The sequence below is a fragment of the Serinus canaria genome, chromosome 20, assembly GCF_022539315.1.
Source record: "Serinus canaria isolate serCan28SL12 chromosome 20, serCan2020, whole genome shotgun sequence".
Taxonomy (NCBI): Eukaryota; Metazoa; Chordata; class Aves; order Passeriformes; family Fringillidae; genus Serinus; species Serinus canaria.
In genome coordinates, this window is record NC_066333.1 from 111,564 (window position 1) to 131,051 (window position 19,488).

The following is a 19,488-nucleotide window of genomic DNA, read 5'->3' on the forward strand; positions in this document are numbered from 1 at the left end:
CATGGGAATCTCCTGAGGTTTAACAAGGCCAGATGCTGCTGCTGCATCTCGGCTGGGTAGCAGTGCCAGCATTGATCCAGACCGGGGCAGGAACAGATTGAGAGCAGCCCTGATGAGAAGGGTTTGGGGGTGCTGGTGGATGAGAGGCTGCACATGCCCGGCCGTGTGTGCTGGCACCCAGAAACCAACCATGTCCTGGGCTGCATCAAAAGAAGTGTGGGCAGCAGGTCAAGGGAGGGGATTCTGCCCCACAGTCCCCTCAGGTGAGGCCCCACCTGCAGTGCTGCATCCAGCTCTGGAGTCCTCAGTGCCAGACAGACACGAACCTGGTGAAGCCAGTCCAGAGGAGGCCACCAGGTTTATTGGGGGATGGAGCACTTCTCTTAGGAGGAAAGGCTGAGAGAATTGTGTTTCTTCAGCCTGAATAGGAGGCTTAGGGGTGACATAATTGTAACCTTCCAGTTCCCCCTTTCTTGTAAGGGGGCTTACAAGAAAGATGGACAGGCTTTTTACAAGAGCATGTAGTGACAGGACAAAGAGAAATGGATTCAAACTGAGAGTAGGTTTAGATTAGATACTTCTTTGCTGTGAGGGTGGTGAGGCACTGGAACAAGTTGCCCAGAGTAGTTGTGGCTGCCCCTTGCTTGGAAGTGTTCAAGGCCAGGCTGGATAGAACTCTGAGCAACCCTGGTCTAGCAAAACCCTGGTCTCCCTGCCCATGGCAGGGGTCTGAAACTAGATGATCTTTAATGTCCTTTCCAATTCAAACCATTCTATGATTCTATGAAGTTGCAGGAAAAATAACCTAGCAAAGATATGCTGAAGACTGTGTTTATTCTTCCTTTCTACCTTGTCAATTTACCCTGTTTAATTGGTCACGTTCTAATTAGACAACGTCAGAAGCTCTTGGGAACACTAACTTTTCATTTTGTCTGTGCAGAAGTTAGAAAACAGACCCTGACTGAAGATTCAACCATTTCTGTAACAGAAATGGCAATCTCTAAGGGTTTTTTTAATGCAAAAAGCTTTTTTCAGGTTAACCAGACAAAATTTTTTTTTAAGTCCTATTTTAGATGGTACGTCCTTTTCTATGGATCCATCTAAATTGGCCTATTCCTGCCTTGTATGCAGCTTCAATGCTGCACACAAGGCAGCATTGTTGCTGTTTACACTGTCCATCATCAGGTTTTAGCATGGTACCACTCAAAACTGCTGCACAAGAACCCTAAAAGACCACAGACCCAGACCCCAGTGAGGCAGACAAGGCTCAAATGAGAAGAAATGCTTGGATTTTACCACTGAATTTCTAATTCCACTTTTTGTTGGCCTAAGACCAGAGAAAAAAAACTAAGTGAAAAATGCTTGTTCAAGAACAATTCTGTGTGACAGCATGCTGAGAGATCTCAGCCCTTAAAGGTCATGATCTAGCATTGGGAGCTGCCCTTAAATACAGCAGTGTGCTGGGGTGACCCTGGCTGGATATGAGATGCCCATCAAAGCCATTTATCACCCCACTCTTCAGCTGGACAAGGGAGAGAAAATACAATAAGGCTCATGGGTCAAGATAAGACAGGGAGATTGCTCAGCACCCACCACCATAGGCAAACCAGATTTGACATGGGGAAATCAGTTGAATTTGTTGCTAATCAAATCAGAACAGGATAAAAAAAAGTAAAAACTAAATCTTGAAAACTTCTTCCCCTCACCTCCCCTCTTCTGAGGCTCAAATTCAAACCCGAATTCTCTCTCTCCTCCCCCCTCAGTGGCACAGCAAATGGGGGCTGTGGTCAGTTCACATGTCATCTCTGCTGCTCCTTCCTCACTCAGAGTAAAGTCTCTCCTCACTCCTCCCCTGCTCCAGCAAAGGGTCACTTCCACAGGAAACAATCCTCAATAAATTTCTCCCATATGAGTCCTTCCCGCAAGCAGCAGATCTTCATGAACTGCCCATGTAGGTCCCTCCCACAAGATGCATTCATTCAGGAACAGGCTGCCCCAGGGAAGGGCGTCCATGGGCTGCTGGTGGGTATTTCCTCCCCCACGGACTTCATGGGCTACAGAGGCACAGCTGTCTTACCATGGTCTTCATCACAGCCTGCAAGGGAATATCTGCTTGAGTGCTTGGAACACTTCCTCCTCCTTCTTATTTACCAGCCTTCGTGTGTCTAGTATTGATCCTCTAATATATTCTCACTCCTTCCCTCTGATTGCTGTAACACAGGGGTTTTTTCCCCCCTTCTTAAATCTGTTATCCCACCATCACTAATGGGCTTGGTCTTTGCCAGTGATGAGTCAGTCTTGGAGCTGGCTGGCATCAGCTCCATTAGATCCCAGGGAAGACTCTGGCAGCTTGTCAGAGAAACCACCCCTGTACCAAAGCCCCCACTACCAAAACGTTGCCACACAAACCAAATATAACCCGAAACCACCTCCTCTGAAGAAGACAGCTATGAAAAAAAACAAGCTTTTAAGACAAACTTGAAAAGAGAGAGGTCAAACATATCCACATTCGTGGTGGAGAAACCCTGGTTTCTAACAGCCTCAGCAGATGGTGGCTCTGGAATCTCAACAAGCACAGGCATAGGGCTGAGCTGAATCCACTGGCACCTGTAACCTAGCAGAAGTAACCAATTTGAAGCAACAAAAATTTTAGTACAGACTGACAATCAATTAAATCTAGACCCCTTCACTGAAGGTTATGGAGCTTGCCTGCATCAACACACATCTGCTTTTGTCAGCATCAAGGTGAGAGTAAAGCTATATTTGCCCCATATCTTGGTGCTGCATTTGATTTCCACCAGTTGTGAAATAAACACAGCACTTCAAACATCTCCCCCCATTCAGCGGCATTATTAATAAAGAGGTGTGCTCATCTTGGCAATAAGGTTTGCTGGGGTTGAAGTTCAAAGCAAACTCATGAGATACCTTGGGAAATAGGACATTATAAACAGTTAGGGAATGGAATGCAGACATGGACAGAGCAAGGGCCCAGAACTGTGAAGGCCCTACCTGCCAGCTAGGAGGAACCTGAGCTCCAAACCCAAATGCAGGAAACAGTTTATGCTGGAAAGAAAGGGCAACAACAAAAATGAGAAAGAGCAATTCTGTAATAACTCACTCTTCGGTTTTATTCACCAAAAGTAGCTGGAGACCAAGGCAGAATTCCTGCCATAAGGAATTGGTACATCATCTAGCTGCCCATGGCCTAGCACCAGGTATCCAATGGTTTCAGGCTTGGGCTTGAGAGTTAGATAATTTCTCTCAGTGCAGCACCCCACAGGACTCTCAGGAGATTTCAAAGTAGCAAGAGAAAAGCCAGACCAATCCCAGCCTGGCCACAGGACAAAGCAGACAAACATGACTGCTCCCATTCCCAGTGTCCATTCCCACTGAACCAAATAGGACATTCATGTTTGCAATGCATCATCTGCAACAAGGGATCAGTGCCCAGCTGAAGCATCAAGGGACTCAGAAGGGACAAGCCAAGCAAATATGGCAAATTATGAAGGGCTGCTATTGCCCTCCCTAGCACTGACAGAAACAAGAGGAAACAGTAGCAGCTCCTAAAGGGATCTCCCAAGGAAAGGCAGCCCCTCAATCACTAAAACAGTGCAGGGCTAGAACAAGCTGTTCTAGTCACATTTTTTACATGATGACTAGATCAGTCAAGAAAGATCATTATATATGTGTCATAATTCTGGACTACACTTCCCACACTCCAGATGGCAATCAGGTACTCATTTATACCATCTGGGCTGATGTAGTGAAAACAATCTCGTGACTTGGGATCTCCACTGCAGGAAGTGAAGTCTACACCCACCTGATCAGGCAACACGATGGCAGCAAGTCACTGATATGTCAGCACAAACAAATGAGAAGAACAAACTATATGCAGAAACAGGGGGTTAGCTCAGGCTAACAGTTCCTTTTCTCCCAAGCACACACCAACCCTACACAGGGACATGCACACAAGCCTGCACCCCTTTTCCCACTTGGGTACAGGTATTTCCAAGCCATAGCAATCCTTTCCACTGACAGACTGAACCAATTTCTCAAAAGAAGTTTAAGAAGCCCTAGCTCCATTAAAGTGCTACTTGATCACAAAAAGCAAAAATACAGTACCCTTTAGTGTTTTCCAGATTTCATCACTGCAAATTCATACTGCATTTGCAGTCACTCATGCTGCCAATAAAAGTATTGACAGGACAAAAGCAGTAAGCCAGTGTTCATCTACCAATACAAGCAGTGGGGAACAACTCACCATGAAGTTAATCTAGCAGCCTCCCATCACACAGTCCAGAAATGAATATTCTGTTTCAATCTAGAAGAACAGACATTTTAACACCTACTCATTTCACTACAATCAGAAAATAAAAAATAAAAAAAAAAAACCAATGAAAATCTTCCTACCTTGCAGGATTTTATCCTAATAATGCAAGAGTTTTTGTAGTTGTTTTTCTTTTGTTTCTTCTCAGGACGAATGCATTCATATTCCACCTACAGAAAGCAAGCACAGAAGCAAGTTCCAAAATATGTGCCTTTACAGGAGAGCAAATTACTGAAACAGACAGTGCTACACATCCCCCAGTTTCAGAGTTACCAAAATACCCAGCAGAATTAAGAAATTTAATTTTGAAAGGTCTGCAACTACTTTGGCCACTATCTGGCAAGCTGGTGCTTTTGCCACCAGCACTAGGCAGAGGAAGCAAAACTCTCAGGGTGGGGAGGCTAAAAAAGCCTGGACCACAGGTTCCCAGCAGCACTGCTTCCCTGCTTGGATTCATTCACATTGGTTCTGAATTCATAAGGGCTAGAAAAAAGACAAGAACCTTCCACCCTCTTTTGTATTATGCCAAATCAAGCTGGCTGGCAACTGGAGTAGTCCTGGGCTACGTCCTGTGTGCAAATACAGCTGCCTCAATTCAGGTGAATCTCCATCCCCAGGAGAATGAGATGTCAGGTTTCACTGCAAACAAACCAAAACCAGCATGTGACTCAACTTACTCTCAACTGGATGACCAAGACAAGTGCCCCTTGGAAGAACTACTGTTAGCTGTTAGCTGGCAAGGTGACCAGAGTGCTCAGGAAGGTGACCAGCTCCAGCACATACATTATATGAGACAAGCTGTGCTTCTGGACTCATCTGTTACAGCGCCAACAAGCACTTCTATTTTCACTCGACTCAGCAGAGGTCAAAGCAAGCTGAACTGCTGGGAAAAGTAGCTCAGCAGACAAGAGGGCCAGCAGATAACAGGCTCAAGGATTTTTTAGAAATAGGAATAGTAATAGAATCCAAAGAAAACAAAGAAATATAATTCCCACACCAGTTTTTTTCTTTTTAAATGTTGGCTTAATATTACAAAAACACACATATTTGGAGGCAACAACTAAAAGTGCATGTCTAAAGGTCGGTATTTTAAAGAGTCTGAAAGCCTGAAATCTGGACTAAGTTAGCAGGGGCTGAGGAAGTTCACCAGAGAGGCAGTACCAGCTGTCTGCATGTGCCCCGGGGTCATCTCCAAAGTGCCTATGAGTCATGCGAGCTATCACTGTCATGATCTGCACACTGCATCTGAAAGGAGGAGGAAGCACAAAGTGGGCAGGCTCCTGCATTAGGGAGACTGGCCATGGCTCACTGCCCCATCTCCTGTCTGACAGCTCTGCATCAATGCTGGTGAACTCCCCCATGCCATCAGGACTGGGGATGCCCGCCACATCACTAACTGAAACCCAGAAGCAAAGACACACAGCCGGAGTGAATCTCAAGAGAGAAACATGTTCACTTCCTCACCCATCTAAGTATGCAGGGTGAAAATTTAAAAAAATCTTCCCCTGGTTTAAATTTAAGAGATTAAATAAATAAATATTTTAAAGAAACATTAAAACCCCCCAACATTTCACAGTTCAAATGTGTAAATGTGAGGTCATTCAGGACAATATATACCACTGAGGTAATGGGAAGAAGCAATTAAAACTTTGTTATCTAAGCTATGCTCCTTTTTTCTGTCTAACGATAGTATCAATTTACAAGGAAATTCTAATTTCCATGGAACAGTAAGTCTGTCTCTTTTTGCATCTTATACCAACTAAATTATAAATACTTTGTGGGAGGAGACCCCAGGGGCTACGGGGTGGAGATGCCTTGGGAAGGCACTCCCCTGTAGGTGCCCATCAATCGTGATTCCCTCCCCAAGGTCCAGAAAGTTCTGTAGTTCTCCCCTCCCCATTGGCCTATATGTCAACCCCACCCTCTTCCCCTCTTCTCATTTGTGCATCCCCAATCACCCCACTTCTGCTCCTCCCCTGGTCCCCTGCCCCATTGGTCCTCTGTACCCTGGCCCCTCCTGCCTGCCGCAATGTTACAAACCTTGTCCCCGCGCTGTTCTGGGCTCTTCTGCTGCCTGTCTCTCTTCAAGCTGGTTGTCTCCTTGCTCCTCTCCGACCCACCCCGTCTTGGACCCTTTGTCGACCCTTCAATAAACCTGGTTGGATCCCTGTCAGTGTGTGCAGAGCCCTCCTTCCTCTGGTTGGACCTTCTCGTAGCTATCCAGGATTGTGGTACATGTGGACGCAGACCGAGGAGACAGCTCCCCTGGGAGTTGGACTACCCTCTCCTGCCCAGGACAGACCCCTTCCCGCAATACTTTATTAATAAACAGTAATTTTTATGTCAGAATGAAGGCTTCAGAACTAGAAAATGCAAAACAGCAGTGCATATACAAATAAAAATATGCGAATAACTGGTTTACAGCAACATGGTGTCATAGCTCTCCACAAAATCACTGGTGAGGAGCATTTCTAACATGTTCAACTGCAGAACACAAGTAATTCCAGAGGCAGTCAACTAAGGGACAGTTGTAAGCAGCTGCCTCCTCCTCCTCTGAAGCTCACATGCCACACAGATTCAGGAATTTTCTTTCTGAGATCTGCCTTCAGAAATTAAGAAGTTGATGCTACTCCAGTATAAACCACAGTGACAGTTTTCTCCTAAGGACAATGGGACAAGATGAACCCATGGCTAACACCCTGATAAGGACGTCAAATTCAATGGCTAGATATCTGAATTTGAACACAGGGTTCTTTAAAGGACTATTCAGATCTACTGGGGGTCTTCCACTGGTATCAATGGAAAACCCATACAAACAGCCAGGTAAATTATGGCTCAATGTAGTCACCTAAATGGGAAGCACCATGGCATCCTTCAGTGTCTCAATGGCAAAAGATACCACAGAGACTATTCCCCCTTCTCCTCCCCCATCCTTCCCACCCCACTTCTGCTCTTCTCATCTAAACACTCCACCAAGAAGCAATTCCCACTCCTCCCGCCTGAACTTTACTTGGCTTCTCCCAACAATTCCTATGTTTGTACATCACCCAAAAGTGACTGGATCATGCCAGGGAGGCCTTCTCTTGTGCAGAAGCCAGGGTGCAGACTCCCAGTGAAGGGTCTCCTTTATGCCAGTACACCTGAAGAGCTTTAGGGAACCCAGGCACTGCCATCTCCACACACCTCCTCTCTGCTCCTTCCTGCTCCCACTCCCCTCACAGCCATGGTAAGGACCAGTTCAGTTATTAGTTCACAACGTGGTATGGCTTATAACAAAACTCTTTTTACACGGATTTTTTTCTAAGACTGGCCAATATTCACTGCAGGCAGCCCAAAGAGTGGTGTTGCTGCAAACAAAACGTCCAATACTGAAGGACACTGTATTGAGTTATTTATTATTTCTTCGCAAATGAACTCTCCAATACTCATTACAAGCCATGAAATACAGTCAGCGAGGAAAAGGCCCCTTTTATCTACAGGAGGAACTTTCAAAATCCACAGAAAACTATTTTGCCTTTGCGTATATGCCATTAAACCTGTAAATACCGACACATACAAATTTCTATTTTGCTACTCCCATTTGCTACATTTGTTATTTCTATTTAAGTAACTATGGGGCTGAGGCACTGCTTTCACTTATTTTTCACAAAACTGCAACAATGATGAGGCTGTGTCACAAATATGAGCTGTTCTTAACAAGAACAAGGAGAACATCACTCTGAATCACAATGAAGAAAGAATTGCCATAATACTAGATAATATTTGATCAAAAGATTTATGTTCACACACATATTCAGCATTTAATCCTCATACACAGCTGGCAAAGTTGTTGTTTAGGGGATACACCAAAATGGTGTATGCTGCCCAAAGGTTTCACCACTAGGTAAACTTTTGGAAGCTTCAAACAAGAAGTTTTGAGGAACAAATTCCAAATGAAAAATAAAACAGTAGTCAAATATTATATACTTCACTGTTGTTAATGAAACTCTTGACTGTCAGTCTAGACTCCCCTGACTAACTTCCCCAGCATGTTAAGGATATGAACAGTTTAATCCTTTTTCACAACTGCATTGGGAAATTGCACAGATTATTTGCCCATGCATCAAGAATTTTGGCTTAAATGAACTAAGAGAAAAAAGCTATCCTTTTGAAGAAGTACATAATTCTGAAGTGGACTCCAAAGCATAGGAAGCTTCTAAAAAACAAACAAAACAAAATAACAACACAAATATTTTTGGGGTATAGCAAATATAGCCCCACAAAACAGTATGGGTAAACCACATCATGTCAGTTCTAACCAATGACAATATGCCCCTCTTAGTCACCTCCTCTATATGCCTGCTGCACACTTTTGAACAAAGATGATTTCTTTCTGACCTAAGACTGTTGATACCCCACCAATAAGAGCTCACAAACACCACTTAGAACACTGCCACCTATCAACAAGCTCAGCACACCTGTTGGAGGTTTGGATTTTTCTTTCTCTCAGGGAATTTTTCTCCCATTTGTTGCCTAAGAGAGACAAAAGATGTGGCCGAGATGGGGAGGAGGGGGCAAGGGTTGTAGTTGACTGCAGTCTCTTAGGTGGGGAGTGAGCTTGGTAGCTGGAGGAGATTTTCTCTTGCAAAGTGCAGAGATACCAAGACAGCTCTGGGCCAGGGCCTGGGCTCAGCCCTCTCTCACAGCCTTGCTCTTGGTTGTGGTTTTGGTGCTGAAGTGCTGCTGCCCCAAGGTTTCACCACTGTGGAGATTTGTCCTTCAATGCTTCTCCTTACCCTGGGTGAGGCTTTGCTCGTAAGAGCAGCTGTTGAACTGGGACCTTTTCAACAACCAATCTTGATGAGAGACCCTCATCAAGTGCTTGGGTGCCTCAAGGGAAACTCAGGACCCCTCTGGAGGGAGCACCTCCCTGCTGCTTGTGGGAGTCTGGCTGCCACTGCAGGACCCACATTGCTCCTGCCACAGCTTCGGGTTTTTTGCTACACTTTGTTTGCCACCCAGGGTCTACTCTACTCTACTCTACTCTGCTGTTCCAGCTGCTTCCGAGGTTCCTGCTGCAGTCCATTTCAGCAGCCGGAGGCACAGCAGGACCAGCCGTCCCTGAGGGTTCCAAGGAAGCCCCTTCTCCATCCCTTCCGCCAGCCTGCCCGCCATTGCCGAGTGCAGAGAGGCGGCCGAGCTCGCGCCACAGCGCCCCCTGCAGGCCCGGGGGAATCATCGCCCCACCCTGCCCGGCCAGGAGCCAGCAGCGCCCCTGCTGGCCGTGCCCAGAACTGCACCGCAGGGGAAGGTGCCTGCAGCCGGGACAAGGCGGCCCTGGGGCTCTGCGTCTGCTCGTCTTTGCTGCTGGGCTTGGGGTTTGTTTGCCATGGTATACACGCACACGCCAGTAAGGAACTGCTATTCCTTTCCCCCAGCTTTGCCTGAAAGCCCTGTCATTTCAAAGTTATAATAGTTCAGAGGGAAGGAGGTCATATCTCCATTCCAAGGGAGGTTCCCACCTTCTTTGGCAGACACCTGTCTTTTAAACCAAGACAACACCTGAACACCTATTTTAAGGCTAATAATCTCATTAATTATTAGGAACTACCACACTGCACAAAGAACAACATTAGCATGCATGCATTTTGCTAAATCTTCCATATCAAGCTTTCAGCATGAAATTTCTTCAGAGAGAGGATGAAGAAGTAAAATTCTGCCAAGGTAAAGCATTTCAGTGTTAGAAAAGTAGAGAGAAATTATACTCATACAGAACAATCTATGGATTCAAATGCCTTTAAATTATCAACACATTGCTTAGAAGAAAAACTAACATATTAAGTTGCTATCAGATTTTTCTTTTGTAGAAACATATTAAAATATGTAGTTGTTCTACAACCCAGCGCCACAGAGAATTAGTTATCATACACAAGACCACAGGGGAATGTAATTTTGACTTAAAACTAAATTTCTACTTGAAACAGATAGAAAAAGAATCGGGAAAACCTTCCAGTCTCTTGAATGGATAAATCTGACAGATACCTCAAAGCCCTCTCTGTGTTGGTATCCCAAGGCGCTTAAGTTTGTCCAATATCTGCAAGTTTCTCAGTTAACTTAGAAACAGTGCTAGAAAGCCACAATGAAAAAAACCCAAAACAACCAACTACCCAACCAAACAAGACTCCACCACCAAATCTCAACTTGAAACCCTGGCCAGAAGAGCAAAAAAAAAAAAAACAGTTACAATTCTTCTAATGACTATTCACTGGAAATTGTGTCACTTCTGCATTTCCCGACTTCACTCATCATATTTTAAAACAGACATATAGTCACTTATCTATCGCACTACAATTCTAGAAAGGCAATCTAATAACTTAAATATTACTAGACAACCTGATAACGCATAGTTAGCATCAACAGAAAATAGATGATTTGGAACAAGGAAGAGAATTTCTAAAGGCTGTACCTTGATAGCTTTATTAAAATCGCCACCACAGAAAGTTTGCAAGCGAACAATTGAACTTCCTCCAGCGTGGATTTAAGCTGATCTTGATGACCTTGAAAATATGACAGCAACATGTCACATGAGAAATACAGTATGCAACTCACTAGAAATGATTACAAGAGGGTTCTTCATGGCAAGTTAAGAATAGCCTCAACCAGTTCAATCCTGGCACGTATCAATGGCCAAGCAACAGCTCTGCAAGAAATAAAAGCTTGATGCTCTCAGTGAAGGTTAATTTTACAGCCAAGCTCAACACCATTGAGGAGGAAGAGAGACCCTCTTCTCACTTGCTGTCCGTGGTCAGACTCCTTACTCAGGTAGCTCCATCCAGTCACTAAGCAGCAAATAAACAATTTGCTGCAGCCATAGTGAGCAGAACACCTTTATATAGGATACTTTCTCTGCAAAACTGGTGCAAAGCGTGACCCGGAGCGGGACTCTCTCTCACTTTGAGTAAGAATAAACTGTCTGATCAACTCAAGGAAAACACTATGTGGAAATTCTACCTCTGCTCTGTATATGAGCTGCCATGCTCCAGCATTGCTCTGCTTGTCAAACTCCAGAAATTGATCTGATTTACCTAAGAAATCTTGCACACAAAAACCCTTAAGTAATCAGCCTCCTCTATATTTTACCAAAATGAGTAAAGAATTAACTAAATACTAGACAATACTTCGTAAAAGAACAAAGTCAAATAAACTATGCATTAATTTTCTTTCCTCTTTCCTTTTTTATTTTCGTTTTTAAAACTGCTGCACGCTGTGAGTCATCAGCATTTATAAGCTCCAATTCCAAGATCTCCTCCTCAAACCACTTTTATAAATCACATCACTTTGTGAAGTGAGAGTTAGGACTAAATCACTGTATTGGTCTTTGGTTTAAAATAACATTGAGCAGAACATCTAAATTTCCACCTTTTCTTCTTTAACAAAATTACAGAAATATCAGTTCACTTGACACAATTATATAAGTGATTTGTATTCATATACAGAATATTCCAAAGCCAAAATAATACCTTAAAACCTACACCTGGCAGTTGAGTTTCTAGTTTGACATTGTGGACTTCAACATGCAATTGTATCTCCAACTTACTCCACTGTAAATAACACAAAACACGGCGAGCCTTTGCTCACAAACGGATTACTGGCTCAGCCTAATGTCTGGAAACACAGAGATTCCTGGCCAAAAGGCACAAAATGTAATTAGTAGAGAAGCAGGCAAGATAATTTTTTAAAAAATCAATACCTTTTTATCCAAGTTTTGGGCTTCAATTTCCTGGTACACAAACCTGGTATCCTTAATCTCCTCTACTGAAATCTCTGCCATGGAAATTTTAGGGGCAAAAAAATGTAAACAAGAAATCACAGAGTTTTGCTTATATTTTGTCCATAAAAGAAACTGTAGTTTCTTTTAAATATCTCTCTCCTGTATATATGTAGCATTTGAAGATATACTGACAAGAAACCAGAAAAGCCACGTTATCCCAGACAATATATTGAGAGAGTTTTTTCAAACAAAAACATTATCTACCATAATAGTGCCCTTTCCTGCTGACTTTTCCTGCTTCAATTCCAGCAGTCGAGTGAACACTGAGCTAGACACAACCTAAGGTTAGAAGACAGATAATAAAAATATCATGTTAGACAAAGAGGAAAGAATTACTCTTGAAGTGCCTCCTAAATTAAGCAATTAATTACAAAATACATGTATTTCTAACCTTTGCTTTGTGATCGACAGAATAATTTTTCTAACCACATTCAATGGTAACACAAACAAATGTGTTTAACTGTGTTTTCAAATTTGAATATATTGCATCCTTTGACAAAGCAGATTTTCACTTCATTTTTCATAATAAAGCCAGCTCTCGTTGCTGTTTTGTACATCACTTAACGCATCTACATGTACCTGTCCCAGTGCCCACTCAATCCCTCCCAGGTAGCCATCATCATTTAAATCAAAAGACTTGTTATCAATATCATACATGCCGAATTTCAGCTTCCTCACTTTCTTAAAGTAGCAGTCCACAACCAGTTTCTTGCAGAATTCAGGGTCTTGGCAGTTCTTGACCTTTTCCGTGTGATCTAGCTGAACAAACACAGGAGCAGAGCTGTTGATAATGAGTAACAAGCCCATATTCTCCCACACAGTTTTTTACCTGCACCAGGTGGACACAGGCACCAGCAAGGCTACACACCCTGGACCCATGCCTCATTCTCAGTGACAAACTGGGCTGACTGATGACTCACCAGGAAAGGAAATGGTATTGAAAAACACTACTGTAAGGGAAAATTCTAAAAATTAGGGGGGAAAGACTGCTGAAACAATGTATTCTGGACCGTGTGCTCTACGGCAAGTCATATCCTTACAGGCAAATGAGCCTCCTGATGCAACTCTGAGCAAACAAGTCAGCAATTAAAGAAAACACTGAAGGTTTGAGCGTGGGCAGTGGGACTGCTGACCAATCGTAAACCTGAATTAAGTATGTCATACATCTTCCAGGAAAACCTACGGGATGGAAAAGATGGAAACTCGGCGTGTTTACACCTACCGGCAGCGCGCGGCCACGGGCCGCTCTTACCTCAGCCCACCGGCCATCGCCCGCGTCCTGCAGCAGGACGCAGAGGGGATCCACCTGGAGCTCAGGTCCCCGTCGAGGAGGCTCCGGCAGGCCACGGACAGCTCCACCCGGGACAGGCACGCGGCCATCTGCGGGCAGAGCACAGCGTCAGACGGCCCGGCCCGAACCCCGCGTGCCCCCGGTGCGGCGGAGCGGAGGCACGCGCGGGCGGGGCGGGGCCGCGGCTACCAGCGCTCCGCGGCCCCTCCCGCCCCGTGCCAGGCGGGTGCGGAGGAGCGCGGTACCTCCGCGCAGCCGGGCACCAACTGCGGCCCGCCTCGCCCATCGGCTCTTGAATTCACCTATTTCTACCGGCCTCTCCCCGCTGCTCCCGCTCCCCCCGCAGGAGCTCTTCCCTTTGCTTCGGTGCGTGCTGCTGCCTCAGGTTTCTACAAAGGGCCGGGCCTGTTGTCCCCTCCCCGGGACAGCCACTCACAGCCCTGCATAGGAACCGGGACCTCCGTCCCGCCAGCGCCGCAGCCGCCGCCCAGCGTCGAAGAGCCGCCCCACGCGGTGAAAGCACTGCCAAAGCCCCCTCTGCTCACCCACGGGAGCCACAGGGCCCCCCCTTGCTTTGCCGTGCTCGCTTCCAAAATACCGTAACATCATCGCGCAAACAGGGGATAACTAAATTTGACTAGACATTATACTGCACATGCTTCTGTTTGAAGAACAGCTATAATTCTCAAAACTGAAGTAGAAGATAAGCCTTCAAGCACCAAAATATTACAGAGACTGGACAGTTTGAGGACTAGAGCTTAAATGGGATTATTTCATAGAGAAGCTTCTTCTTCTGAGTCTGGAAAATAAGGAAAGCTTTGGCTTTTTAGTACCCAAGTACCCCATGGCTTCCTCATACTTTCAGGGTGAATATATTTAACTCAAAGTGATGAGCTTTTATTGTACAACATTTAATCCCTTGGACATCCCAGTCAGCAATCTACCCTGGACAAATGTTAACAAAGTCACTTAATACACCAATGCATGGTGCTCCAGTGACAGGACAAAACCAGCACTCAGTAAAAATTAGCAAAGCTTTAGGCAAAGACAATCAGCTTTAAACTAAGGTCGTCATCATCACTTGGTTTAACACCAGCATATTTTAAAAAAATTGTCTGAGGTAGTCTGGTGGTCAGCTGTTAAAATTACTGGCAGAAGCCATCAATTTTCTACTCAGTTGCCTTCAACACCAAGATTCACAAAGAAACCACTGACTTGCAATTTTACAAGAAATGTATTTAAGTCACAGGTATCAAGATTTTTCTTTACTGATACATATCATTCTACCAGACCAGCTTTCATCTCCCAGACTCACATAGGTCAAACAGTGCAAACAGACAACAGCAAAACTTTGTCTGACACCCACTATTTGACAACAAGATTAGGACATCCAGTCTGGGCTCCCTTGCCAACATTTTGCCTCTGTTTTTCTCTACTGCAACAGAGAGTTCTGTACTAGCAAGAGGCACCTTTGCTCCCCACTAGAGCTCAAAGCATCAGGAGTTAAGTTAACCTCAAAGAAACAGCTCCCCATAAGCTTTAGCATCCCCAATCAGCAGTGGCTCCTTTCTGGGAGGAAACCACTCTTGCAGATCTTAAACTGCATACAGACCAAGCCCATATATATTTATTCCACGTTACAAAGACACCAGAAAGGAAGAGTTTTGAGATAGCAACTGTTAAATCACACAATAAAGCCAGGAGGTGAAGGGACTCAAGTCCTCAAACCCAATCACCTCTTATCTGCTACCTGAATCTCTTCTCCATATCAGCAGCAATGAAATTATGAAAATACTCAACTGCTTCAAAGATTTTACTTCCAGTACCCTAATACCCAGAAGGCTGTCTCATCTGATTGTTTTAAATTTAGTAATGGCATAGGATTTCCCTTGAAAAACAGCCCAGATGTTCTGCTGAACTACTGGGGACGTATACAAACTACAAGGCATCCTTTCCCACTGTATCCTCTTGCTCCATCAGATCACAGGACGCTCACTGATGCACATTACCACGAAGACACAACAGAGCACCACCAGGCCAGCTGTTTGGAGTAGCTGAGCGGGAACTGTCCTAACTAGCCATACACCCTTCCTCACCAACTTGGGAGATAACAAGAAAACAGGTTTAACAACTACAGACTGAATCCTTATGAAAAGAGGGAGAGCTCCTTAACAGATTCAGATTTTTTTTAAAAGTTAACACCAGTTTGAACCTCAGCCAGCAATTATTTATAGATTACTGCCTATGGATGTCCTTGAAGAGCCCACGCAACTTTCTTTTCACTTCATGGCTACCCAAGCACACTGTATAGTGTTCTCCAGTATCAGTCAATTCCTTGAATAGCAGCAGAAGAAAATCCTGGTCATAGACATCCCAGCAGCAAGAGCAACAAGTAGCTGGTCTGCTAAAACACAGCATCCATTTCAGCCAAGCCTGAAGACTGCTCAGTCTGCAGATAAGCAACTTTGCTTAGTTACCCTGCTCATGCAGTTAACTGAGCAGCACAAATCTCTGGAAATCTGCCTGCATTTGAAAAGCTTAGAAAGATTAAAAGTTTAACATATTTTAACCTCCAAACAGATACATATATATATATATTAAAAAAAAAAAACAAAACACTAAAATAAAGAAACCAAAAAACTGAATGGGAAGAAAAAATAGTGAACTTCTTCACCAATTAGAAAAACTACCTCCAACTTGATTTTTTTAACAGGATTTCATTATGATAATATTGGCTTAATTTTTTTTTCTTTTCCTCCATAAAGTAAGATTTCTAGAATTTACTTTCATTTCTCATGATAAATTATAGTGATTGCATCTCTCTTTCTATAAAAAAGTGAATAGTTTATGTGAAATATATCAGCTGACTTTCATCTCCATTCTTTCCATAGAGTCCCAGTTATTTTCCTAAAAGACAAGTGACAATTCCAAAAGTTTTCAAAATGCCAGCAATTAGTGCTTGGACTTAGAACTACGCCATACCTAACACAACCCCCCTCCCTGTTCCTCTTTAAGCTGGAGCCTATGACAATTTCTCTGATTTGCACTTCCACACAATGCTGCAACATCATCTTGGCATTTTATTACTCCAAGCTGCCAGCCTGGCACACGCCAGGTCACTGCCAGGGACAGGCATTACAGCACCACTCAGCGCTGACACTGTCAGAGCAGAAACGCTTCACCACTTACCAGTGCTGTACAACAGACACATGAGCAGAGAACAATCTTCTAGTAGTTACTAAGCTCAAACAGTGTACAAAGGCTCTGATTTCAGGCTAAGCAGTTTGCTGCAATTACACTGAAAGAACTTGGGGGTTTATTATTTTTATTAACAGCTGTCTTTTTTTTCCTCAGCATGCATTCAAGAACACCAACTGTATTCAGCTTGCAGACTGTAATCAACATTTCAAAACCACATTTCACGTTGTTTCACTGAATTTTCATAGAGCATACTTATTTGTATCCAATAATACACACAAAACAAACTTAGTTTTTAGACTTGCAACCGTATTTATGACAGAATATTATTTATATTTGTTGTGACACAAATTTTTCCAATAGTTTCAGAAATTCTAAAATGCACTGATTTCCTATTTTTCCCCTCACAACCACCCTTGATAATTAATATTGATGTCTACTGCTTGAATCTTCTGGTTTACAGAAGACAGTAGATATTTCCAAAAGAAAACTAGCAGCTAAAGCAAACTACTTTCCACAAAGTTATCACATTTAATTTACAAATAATTTATTATACATTGATCCTGATCAGCTTGCAATAATAACAGTTTAACAACCTCCAACTGCCATTAGTATGTTAAAGTACAGCACCGTCTGGAAGTATGAAAACTAATCTAGCCACAGAAATTCAAATTACCAAGTGAAAATTAACTCCAAAAGCAGCAATAAATTCAAACTCTCTTTAAAATACAGACCTACTGGGTACATCCCATCATAGTAGTTTCTAATAAAAAGGCAACATAAGTAAGCCACCAGGTAAGTGCTGTTGCTTGAAAGAGCCTGTAAAATACAGCTGAGGTTGTGCTACACACCCATGATCAATGATTATATAGACAATAGTCACAAACATCTGATCCACTGCTCCCAGAACTGGGGATCTTACTGGTGAGAGGCATCACCTGTGAAGTTTCATCTTGAGCCAAATTCTGCACATTCCTTCAAGGGAAGAGTTTCCAACACACAGCTTCAGATCCATCAGGTACCTCTATTTTTTTGTTCTTATTTAGAATTGCACATGATATAACACCACATTTTGAAGAAAAAATACATCAGCCATGTTATCCCTTCTAACACTACAGCAAAATACTATCTATAGAAATCTGCAAGATCCCAAGTACATACTCCAGAGAAGTCTTGCACTGCCCAACCAGATGTCATTCCCACTTGTTTAAGTAAAACACAGAATGGCTCCATACTAGGTACACTTTAAGTGCTAAGACAACCAAACTGAGGTCCAGTTTAAAAAGTCAAAATCACTTTTACTATGCATAACAGCTTTTACCTGTAAAGATGATCATAAACTCCAATAGCTGTACAATACAGACAAAAAGATAAATCTTAACTTTTCAGTAGAGCTTTTCTACACTGAAATGAAGTACAGCAGTAATGAAGTTGGTCCGAATCAAACCAAGATGAAAAATAAAAAGTTGCTTTCTAGGAAAATTACATAGGACATCTATGCTACACACTCAGAAGAATAAGAAACTAGCTGCTACTTTATGGAGTTTCATAACTTTCAATTTTTTTCACATTCCTGCAGAAAAAGCAACCTCCTTCCACACAGAAAAGAACACTTCCAGCATAAAGAAAATCAACACATTTACAAGTCTATAATATTAAATTTATTGTTCCTCTAGTGATTGAGCTTAACCAAAGTTTAAAGCAAGCCAGTTGTAAGAGAAGAAAGCACTGTACACTTATGGCTGAAGAAAATTCCAAACCAAGTGTGATTGCAGGCTTTAACTGTCCCAATTCAGAGCTTTGAAGGGTCTTGCATTTCCTCAAAATGCCACATATGGGTGCCTGAAGCATAAATAAACTTCTCTTTACTTATCCCTCCTCTATGTGTGCCACCATTTAGCCAACTAAGAATCAAGTGCTGGACACTCGAAGGTGAGAATTATTGAATCATTTGTTTTATATACTTCCATCCCTCAGTAAGCCTTAAGGCCACACGCTACTCTTCAGGCTGGGAGGATGAGGTGAAGACAGTGAGCACTGGGTGAGAGGGGCACTGTGATTACCCCAGCATGGCAGGTCACAGTAGCCACAGTCATCCAGAGGACAAGAAAAACTCTAATAATTTCATGGCTTTAAACACCATCAGCAGTATTTTCAGCAGTGCCAGGAGGTGGTATCTTCTTGAGAGAAAACGTCAGTACTATCACTGAATACAAGCCTTGTGGGTCAGCCTGGTTTCGCTGCTCTACATAAAATGAAATATAAGCAAGGATTCAGCCCAAGAAACTCTTCAGGATTTTTGTATTTAAACACACTAATAAATTCACATTAAATACTGTACAAAATACCCAACCAGCTCTATTGCAGTGTACACCAAATTCTAAACATTAATTTAGCACCTTGTTTAACTCAAACTTGAGGCTTTAATGCATATGGTCCAGGACAGCTGATTTCCAAAGAATTTACTCTGTACTGATTGGCCAAAACTCCTGCCTTACATTCTGCTTACAAACCCAGCACAACTGTCTGCAATTTTCATCATCTTGGCCTTTGCTATCCAACAACTCAAGAAATTAACCCAACACATGTAACAGAGCATCTCTATCAATTAATCTTGCACTTATCAAAAACCCTCTCCCCCTTGTCTCTTGCTTAGTTTAATCCCACATCTTCCAGTTATCACGCAACTTTTTTCAAAGCTCCTTCTCTTTTTTTCTGCTGTGATCCCAAAATATGCAGACCAGTAGAAGCAATGCTTTCTCTTATTAGTTCAATTTTGAGGGGGCAGCCTGTTACTTTTTCGGTTTTGATATTACAAAGCTGATCCTAGTGCTGAGGTCAGGATCACTTGCTGAATGCTAT

At 43.2% G+C, this 19,488-nt stretch overlaps 1 protein-coding gene across 21 annotated transcripts in view; it reads right to left on the reverse strand.

Annotated features, from left to right (window-relative positions):
* The window catches only part of RBM12 (RNA binding motif protein 12), a 46,820-nt gene that overhangs the window by 6,095 nt on the left and 21,237 nt on the right, over window positions 1-19,488 (reverse strand). For 7 of the 21 annotated variants that reach the window (XR_007779215.1, XR_007779219.1, XR_007779214.1 and 4 more), the window contains 6 exons: window positions 13,390-13,517; window positions 12,816-12,896; window positions 12,342-12,416; window positions 10,773-10,863; window positions 4,411-4,497; window positions 4,262-4,321 (listed from right to left, as the gene is read on the reverse strand). Coding sequence is in view for 1 of the 21 variants with exons in the window: in XM_050982265.1 (XP_050838222.1) it covers window positions 12,812-12,892; window positions 13,390-13,517 (209 nt within the window). In the remaining 20 variants the exon portion in view is untranslated. Of the gene's footprint in view, window positions 1-1,706; window positions 2,096-3,009; window positions 3,064-4,261; window positions 4,322-4,410; window positions 4,498-4,829; window positions 4,967-6,367; window positions 10,023-10,772; window positions 10,864-12,341; window positions 12,417-12,792; window positions 12,897-13,389; window positions 13,518-19,488 lie in introns of those variants that run through there. The other 14 variants (XR_007779226.1, XR_007779227.1, XR_007779211.1 and 11 more) reach the window with 13 other exon arrangements.